Source organism: Sander lucioperca, chromosome 10 (genome assembly GCF_008315115.2).
Source record: "Sander lucioperca isolate FBNREF2018 chromosome 10, SLUC_FBN_1.2, whole genome shotgun sequence".
In the NCBI taxonomy this organism is placed as follows: domain Eukaryota; kingdom Metazoa; phylum Chordata; class Actinopteri; order Perciformes; family Percidae; genus Sander; species Sander lucioperca.
The window spans coordinates 13,622,172-13,631,739 of NC_050182.1; the positions used below are offsets into that span (position 1 = coordinate 13,622,172).

The window sequence follows — 9,568 nt, forward strand, 5'->3', positions numbered from 1 at the left end:
GAAAAAAATGGTCACACAAGTTACCTTTCTCCCTGCAAGTCCAGACAGGGAGCAATCCCTCAGCTTCGTGGAAATCTTCAGGATGAAGCTACACATAGCATTTTCTCTATTATCTCTCATCTGTTGCGCCCTCTTTTTTCTCTCTCTCTCTTTCGATACTGTTATTTCACGGTGTGTGTGTCAGTTGACCTAGATCTGTGTCTTCATGTCTTTACCGTTTGCCTCTCAACGTCTTGTGGCTCTATATCACAAAGACACACCTGAAGCGGAGCTAAGTCCAGCCCCTGCGAGCCTGCATCACCTTGGCACACCCATTGCACACAAAAACACAGAGGAAGGGATATGTTGGTGTTGATAGCACAACACTCATTTTCAGTGAGTCACTTTTTACCACATGGACACACATACAGACACACTGCTCACACAAATGCAGACCCTCATCAATAGACACACGCATGAGCACTTCCCTGCAAACACGCACGTGCGCACGCACACACTGTGAGACAAAGCCCTGAAGCTATTTCCAGAACAATACCCCCTCTCTTTCAATCCCTCCCCCTCCTCTCTTCTGCTCTCTAGTAGATGACCTTCCCATAGCCTTCAGATCAAGTAGTTTGAGTATCATGTTTAATACACACTACAGCAAAACAACAATTAACTGAGAAGGATGCCATCTTATAACAGGTAAAAAAAAGTGCACAGCCTTCATACTGTATTGTTATTCAAAAGCCTGAGCTGCTGTTTGAGCAGGGAGAGGCCTGTAGCCTTGTAACGAGAGGTAACAAATGTTCAGACGGCCAGTGAACCAGGAAGCTAGCTGTGTTTATTTAAGGAGTTAATGACATCGCAGAGTGAAAAGCCATGTTAACTAGGTGGAGACATTGTGTGTGTGGAGGGCAGTTAGCTTATTAGTGTGTCATTAGCTTTATCATTAGCATTCATCTGGAGTCATCTGGAGTTATGTTTCGGTCAACCTGGCCACCATATGTACAATATTCACTCTCCTTTCAGCTCTGTTTTGGTCTTCACCAACTCCTGAAAACAATATGTGGCTCGTTAGCTACTAAATGCTCCACTATGTTCACCAGCTAGTTGCTAAAAACACGTTTTAGCACGTTTGTGCTAAAAACAACAAGGAAAACAAGGTTGATGAAAACGAGACGTCTCAAACAGTGAAGTTGCTAAAACCAAAACAATGAGCTAAAATATGCTAAAATGCTAACTGCAGTTGGGTTTTAATTCTCTGTAGGTTTGTCATTACGAGCGACACCTTTCACATTCATTTTTTAATATACAGAGAATCATGTCTTAAAGTCAGGTCTTCCAGATGAATAGATGCTTACTTAACTGCAAAGATTGGGTTAAAGTGCTGACAGAAAAACTGAAGTGTGCAAAAAAACAAAAAAATAAAAAATAAAAAATTACATTGTATTCAAACTACTCCAGGACTGGAACAGTTAGTGGCGTCATGCGTCTGCTAACGAGCAATAGCCATCCTTGAAAGCCAGACTATACACAAAGTAAACAGTATTTACTCTGACTTTAAAACATTTGCACAGTCGGACATTATTCTCTGTAGCAGTATCATTAGGCCCTGCAAGACACAACCTGTACAATTTATTTTGAGTACATGGAAACTAATTCATACAATCAACAATTTGACTTAGCCTTGGATCATGCATTATGGTGGATGCGCTGAAACAAGAAAATTACAAAATTTAAATTTTCTTAAAACAAAGTGGGCCTGTCTGTTGTAGTCCAATATTGATATATTACTATGAAATAAAAAAATAAAAAAGTTCTTTACTTGAATCAAAATCTGAGACAGGAAACGCCAAATAAGAACCTCTAAACCAACAGTTGTTGCAGGGAGTCCGAATGAGATAACGCAGGTGATACAGCAATAAGAGAATAGATAGTAACAGAACAAATAAAACCTGATGCAGAACATTTCGTATTATTCTGCTGAATCTAACTCAGAAAACACAGGGAACATGTAGAAGCATGTGCAGGCAGTTAACACTATAGTAAACAGCCCCATGGAGCTAACAAGTCTCGCTGAGATAAAAAGAATTGTTAACAGGGCTTTAAATATAGCTTGTTTATATTTAATATAGTACGATTTCCCCCCAAGTCACAGTCTTATTGCTTACTTATAGAAGTGTGAAAGTGATAGCCTTTAGCACTTTAAAAGTGACCCCCTGGGCCTTTATCACAGACACAAAGAAAACTAGCCCTTCGCTTTGTTTCCTTATTCCAGAAAGAGCTGGTATAGTGAGGTCCTTGAGATAAAAGTATATTCAGTGGAGTGCCAATTGAGCTTGCCTTCTGAAACTAGGCTGAATGTGGGTCAGAGGAGCCAGCCTTTTCTGTGGAGGAACTTTTCAAAGCGTAATAGATGTGTGTAATTTGGAGTTCAGCTGTCTCATAGGCTGGCGGATAAGCATCATGATTATAGGCCACTGCAGTGGGTGGCATGAGTTTGTTCTGGTGTGTAAAAAAAAAAGACTCTGCAGCTGTTATTTTGTTATTTTTAGGTTTTATCAAAACCAGTATTGATTTTTCCCATATGTACCATTGTTGCTGTTGCCATATGTGACACTTTGTTTATGTTCTTTTCAAAGATGGGATCTTCTCTCAGAGCCCTAAGCTCTCCTTTTTCTTAACGTTCCCCAACCCTCAGCTGCATGCAGGAAGTACATAATAAGTGGAGACAAACACAGGAAGCAGGACGTACTGTCGTGTTGCGAAGCTATTTTTTTCCCCCTTTCCTTCCATCATAAGCCGAGGCTGCGTCAACCTCTTCTCCTGAAAAACTACATCGGCTATTGGACGGCACCAGAAAAGCACTGGGCAGGAAGCCGACTCTCCATCTTCCACCCCACCCACCCCCCCAGTCTCAAAATACAACCAGTTCCAACCTTTTCCATTAAATAAATTCATATAGCTGAGCTTCTGCTTCGTAAAAAAGCTTTGACTTTGAACCAACACACACACCGCTGCCACCCTTATTTTGAACCTTACGCAAGTCTTTCCACTGGACAGAGGGTCATAAATACATCTTCTGAAGCTTTAACATAACCATTGTTTTTTAAGTGGTCCACAACCCAGACCCCTTCCTTCCTATCTTTCTCTCTGCTCCTCATCGCACGCTTTCATCTATGTATCCCTTGGTGCCCGTTATCTACTCTCTTTCAAGTAAAGCTCTGTGGCATTCAGCTCAAAGCTGTCCTATTCTCCCCAACAGGAAAAAAATCCTCAGTTGGATGTGATTACACTGTTAGATATCATCAGTCTGTGATGTTCTGCAAGTTAATCTGTAGGAATTAGTTGACTTTTTGGTGTTCGAACTTTGCCTGAGTGCCTGAGTGATTTCCACTAAAATGTCCAGATAACAACTTGTTCCTGTCAGTCAAAAGTGGATTTATGGGAATATATACAGTAGCGAGCTAGCAAGCCAAAGTATGTGGACACCCGAACATTACACACCTATGTGACTGTTATTCCAAAACAATGCGCATTCATTTGCTGTTGTAGCCATATCCACTCTTCTAGTATATTCGACATTGGAACCTTGCTGCAGGGGATTTGCTACCAACAACTTTAAACACTTTCGCCTTCCTCCATGGTAAGACAACACATTCTACGAACTAGATAATATTTTAACACAACCTGGCCATCACAGGCGGTGTTCAAGTTCACCCCAAAGGTGCTGTCTGCTCTTTGAAACCATTATGTGCATTTGGGATTAGAGAAATACACCACCAAGCAAGTCAATTACATCATTATCTGTTATCTGAATTAACCATATTCTTTATGTTTTTTTGTTTTTTTTTCATTTCAGTCAATTAAACTAAACCTGAAAACACACTTTGTTTCTTTCACCTAGAATCTTAATTGTTCACTCAAGGTTTTCACTTCATGCATTTTGACTCACACATCCAAGTTTTCCTCATTAAAGAATCAACAAGTGGCCGTATTGGATTCCACTCGACAGACTGTCCTTGGAGACGGCCTGTGATACTGAATACTGTTTATAGGGAGAGCGGGTGTACACCACATTGACCGGCCAAACCGCCACATACATTATTTACTGCGAGGTCCATAGCCGCCATGTGACACCAGCACGGAGGAAGTCTGCTCATTCGGAAAGACTTCTTTTTTTTTTTTAGCTGCGAGGAGTTCCTTGCTAAGTAAAACCAAAGAGCCATGTGCAGGTCTTGTGTGGATGGGGCAAGATAGTTGGTCAGTAGGTCATCATGACCCGAGGGAAATGTTTTCTTACCAATATGGCTGTTAAGGTCTGAAGCTTGTTTTACGACGTATTGGAAGAAATTGATTTGGTCGTTGTTCTCCAAGCTCTCTGCAGGAGTCTTTGATTGTAATAAACCTTTTTATAATCGAGATCAGTGTCTGCGGACTCCTCTTCATACAGCATCACAGCATTACCATCAAAGACACTACATGTGTAAGAGAGAAGAAATCCTGCCCTCACGTGTAGACATCGAAAGATAAAACTGAACGATACTTTGCAGGAAAAAGACCCAAAACAACACTCCAACTGTGTGTAAAGTTCAACCATCTGAAAGCTTCTGATATGACTCAACGAACCACACGTTGAATTCACTAAACATTAACAGAGGTGAAAGATCGTGGGAAATTCACCTGTGCCATGAACCTTTTAACCTCTTCAGTTTCATTTCAACTTCGTCCATGTTACAGATGTTATCCTGGAGTCTGTGCATTTCAGTGACAAACTCCTACAAGTTTACCCAACAAAAGACTTACACTTTTATGTGGAAGAGTCCAGAAAACATGTCACAAGACACAAGGGTCTACAGCCAAGCTAGCTGCTCTGTGAGACACACCTCTCTTCTACTCATTTCTCAGTTTGTACATCCTCGATTCCTTTCCTTGCCTCCTCTCCTCGCATCTAAGTCCCTCCCATGTGAGCAGAGGAGGCAAGGGGTGCTTTTTAATATGCTAACTTATGCTTCCTTGCATCCTCTCTCCTCCTGTCACCGGAAAATCTTTCCCCTTCGTCATCATAGAGGATCTTCCAATCCCTTAAATGCTCCTTGAGGAGACGAGGAACAAGGAGAGAGGAGGAGGAGCTTAGAGTGAGGAAACACAGGTGTATCCCATACGGAAGTCAAGTGACGCAATGTTTAAATTCCGGACCTCCACATGTGGCACACATTTGAAGCAGCACGTCATAAGTAATTAACGTCGCTTAAGACTGACACTATGCAACAAAAGATTTCTCATTTGGCAGCTTCGGCTCCTTCGTCCTTGTGTCTCTTCCTCGCATCACTCTCTTACATTCTCGCTGGAAGGAGCGAAGACACGAGGAAGAGACGCGGAGGAGACATGTTAGCATAATGAAAAGCACCCAAAGAAGAGATAAGAAGAGAGGAGTCGAGGCAACGTCAATTAAATATGATGTGTGGCACAGCTGCCATGGTTTCTATATTCCAGCTGTGTCATGCCTCTTTTATACATTACGGGTGCCAAAAAGACTTCTGCAAAGGATTCACCTGTGCATCCTATCTCCTCTCTCCTCAAGATGCATTTTAGGAATTTAGACATCCTTCCAAATGGCACAATCGATTTCTGGATCACAGGCAGGAGGACGGAGGAGAGGAGATGAGGAGGCACAAAATAGAAAAATGAGGAGAGCCCACAGTGGTGCTTTAAGCTTAACGCTAACATCAACATGCTAACATGCTCACAAAGACAATGCAAACATCCTGATGCTAAGCAGGTATAATGTTTACCATGTTCACCATCGTAGTTTAGCGTGTTAGCATGCTAACATTTTCTAATTAGCACTAAACACAAAGTAAGGCTGAAGTTAATGGAAATGTTGTTCGTTTTGCAGATATTTGGTCATAAACCTAAGTATTAGGCATATTAGAATTTTGGCATGATGTTGGCACTAGAGGAATGTATTCAGTTTTTGGAAAGTAACAGCATTTGGGTTACCCTGGTGGAAATATACTAAACACACAATAACACACACACACACACACACACACACACACACTCACACACACACACACACACACACACACACATGCCATCTTCATCTCTCTCTTACTGTCTGAATCACACTGACTTTATTCCCTCAGGGTTTTCTAAAAAAAACAGCCGACCGCATCTGCTGTTTATTCAAGAACCTGGTAGTCGAGCTCAGCGTGCACGGTTTCACAGAGGACCGTCCTAATTGCTGTTAGCGGTGTCGCCTAGGAGAGCCATGACAAATAAAAAGTTCTCTCATCGCCGTCATACCACTTTATTGTGTGAACAGAAGAAAATCTAATAAAGTGGATAGCAGGAGAGTGTCAGTTCTCAAACTGTCGAACACCACAAAAAGTTCACAGAACAAAGCTCTGAGAAATCACCTTCATATCAAACTCTGTAACACGCTAAAGTGACAAAATGATGATTGTGTTTTACATGAGGCAGAAGGAAAACACTGACCTGTGAAGTTTCCAATTCATCGCTGCCGCTCCCCCTCCTTGATTGGTTGCTTGGGGTGCCACTGTCAGGCGGTAAGGGCCGGTAGCCAATGAGAGGCACCTTGCTTGACTCCACCCCCGGCAGGTCATAACCTCCTGTTCGCATGTTACGGGGGAGCATGGTGCCAGCTGCCACAGACAGGAAGGACATGAGAAAATAAGTGTTTTGTGGTATCTTAGGCTGCGGTTCAGAAAAACATCTTGTGAGTTAATTGGGATTAGACAACATGTTTATCATTAGTAATTACTAGTATTCTTATAGTTAGTATTAGTACGCTTTAAAGTAACATTTGAAGCTTACTATACTGTTTGCTATTATTCTCCTTACAAATCACTCACTAAGGCCAGGAGAGCACTGGCTTCCTGTGTTTAAAATAATTCATTTCAAAATATTACTATTGGTTTATAACTCACTGAATGGTTTACATACATTTGTAATCTGCTGCTACTGTAGGCCGAAATTATGAACCGTCCACACCGAAACATGGAGAAGCTCAGTTTGTATGCACCACATATCTGAAACTAATATATTACACCTTATTTTTATCTCCTATTTTATTTTACTCTTCTTAAATGCTAAATTCGTTTTAAATCACCTTTTGTTTACTTTATATCTAAGGGATAGGATCACAATTTTCCAAGTCTGTCTTAAACCAATAATCAGTTGCCCATATGAACACTGAAACAGGTTTTGCTTGCTGTAATCATTCCTGCCGTTCACCGGTGTAATAAAAAGATCCCTTTCAAATGTGTTTTCGCTGTAAGCAATGGGGAACAAACTCCACAGTCCTCGTTCTGTTCTTCTATTGTACTTAAAAGATAATCTAAGCCTGATATGCTATCCTTTAATGCCTTTTTATGTCTTATGTAAAGCACTCTGATTGCTTTGTTGTTGAAAGGCACTATACAAATAAACTGGCCTTTCCTTACCTTAGTGGATACATTTCTAAACTTTGAGGTAGGTAGATAATAGATGGATAGAATGAACTTTTAATGATCACAATAAAGTCTGATTAGAACAACAACACATGCCAATAAATGTATTGTCACTTTTATTTCAGTGTTTGAGTCCTTGTTTGTTACTAGCTAACTATCTGAACCTGCTAAAGATCAACGTTGGACAGTTTATCAGGCTCAGGTTTGACTTACAAAAACAGTAGAGAAACCTTTGAGTGCAAATTCTAAACATTTTAAATGAAAGGAACACACTGCAGTAAGTTAATGGCAGCATGGAGGCCATTTCATGGCTGATTTGTTTAACACATTCACAGTGCCCTACTGCATGTCAGGATTTGCATAGCAACCCTCCTTCCATTTCCCTTTCCTTGCTTTGGTATTTGGACGGCCATGAAGATAAACATCTCGTAAACACTGTTTCAGGAAGAGAGGTGTATAGGAAAGATAGAGAGAGAGAGAGAGATAGAGAGGTGATACAGTAGAAAGTGCTATTGAAATGCTCAACTATGGATTAATTACATGTTGATGAATGTGTGTGTTAAAGTTGCTTTTGACTTTTCTGAGCAAAACATGCAGAATGGCAGTCAGGTGGCTGCTGTAACTGAAAGGCCACAGAATCAATCCTCTAAAGAGCCTGCTGACACTTCAATCCTGGTCAAAATTTCCTTCGAGGACCCCCTATCCGCTCTCACAGCTCTGGTTAAGAAAGAGCAGGGGCTAAAAAGCCTCAAGTGTGATATAAACATGTGCTGGCACTCCCAACTTACCATTATGCTTTTGTCTTGGACTCCTGCAGCTTTGTAGCATTTGTGCAACACATCCTTTCTCCTACGTGATCATTTCTGTTTTGTAATTTGGCTCATTTTAATCTTGCTTAAGAAACTAGTTAGCAGTCTGCATGACAGAGGGAGAGACACGCAGGCCTGCAGGGAAAACAAGTCAAAAACTGTGCAGTTTATGCCCTGACCAACGGCCATGCAGAGGTCTGAATGCCTGCTATTCACTGAATCTGACCAAAGCAAACAGAGCACATATGACTGAGGAAAACAAATATATACTGTACAGCTGTAACTAGGTTACAGCTTAGTCACACCCCATAATGCTACTTTTCTGCTCAATAAATGCCGCCATAGGGTGGTGCTACAGTTATGCTCAGTCCTAATGATAGCTTCTTGTCACAATGTAGGCTGGATGATGAGAATAAAGCCTGACAGTGTGAGGGCTGTAAAAGTTTGAGCATGCTGACACTCCTATTAAAACCCACAATAGTGACCAATGGTGAAATGTGCTTCCTACTATGAGTCACACACTGACACGATCGCCCTGGAAATGTAAAAAATAAAATAAAATAAAAGGTGATCAAATGAACCAAATAGAGGAAGAGAAGTGAGTGAAGCTGTAAATCAACTTACTTATAGCCAAGTGGCATTCGCAGGATGTGGGTTGTCCAACTGTGGTCAGCTGGATTCAGGCAACATTGGGTGGCCTCTGGTGCTGCTGGATCGGTGGCCGGCTCAGCTGAGGAGAGTCGCGCCCATCTGTACGACCGTCACCGACGACAACGACGAGAGAGTCTCCGTCCACCGCCTCGCCCCCACCCTCTCTCCTCTCTATCAGTATCCCCGCACCGCTCGTCTGTCCAGCCTTCAGCAGCTGATAGCGCACTTTGGCCAAGCTGCAAACTCCCTCTCCTCTCCTCTCCTCCTCCCCCTCCTCTCTCTCTCTCTCTCTCTCTCTCTCTCTCTCTCTCTCTCTCTCTCTCTCTCTCTCTCTCTCACTCTCTCTTTATGACGTCGCAGTTCCTGTATGTTGTGGACTCATCGCTTTGGCAACAGTACCGTCTCTCTGGGTGCTACACAGTGTACGCCAGCCCGGCTCCAATACACCGCTTCTCCGGGGAAGTGTAACTTCAGGGGCAGAAGAGGGAAACGCACAGACGCATTTCCGCACGATCGGCTCGAGCTGACGCACGCACGCACGCACGCACGTAGGCTATACACACGCGCTTTTCTGTTGCCAGTGATAGGCCTACCTTAAACCTGTAACCTCTTGACCTCATTTAACCTAATCCTGACGGTAACCATAACACT

General features: G+C 42.2%; 1 protein-coding gene across 2 annotated transcripts in view; it reads right to left on the reverse strand.

The window, feature by feature from the left end:
- rgl2 (ral guanine nucleotide dissociation stimulator-like 2) overlaps window positions 1–9,176 on the reverse strand; it is a 32,271-nt gene extending 23,095 nt beyond the window's left edge. The window contains exons 1-2 of one of the 2 annotated variants that reach the window (XM_031279389.2): window positions 8,891–9,176; window positions 6,484–6,650 (exon numbers count right to left, since the gene is read on the reverse strand). In XM_031279389.2, the coding sequence (XP_031135249.1) occupies window positions 6,484–6,642 (159 nt within the window). In that variant the 5' untranslated portion in view covers window positions 6,643–6,650; window positions 8,891–9,176. Of the gene's footprint in view, window positions 1–24; window positions 280–6,483; window positions 6,651–8,890 lie in introns of those variants that run through there. The other variant, XM_031279390.2, reaches the window with a different exon arrangement.
- Between the last annotated feature and the right edge of the window lie 392 nt (window positions 9,177–9,568).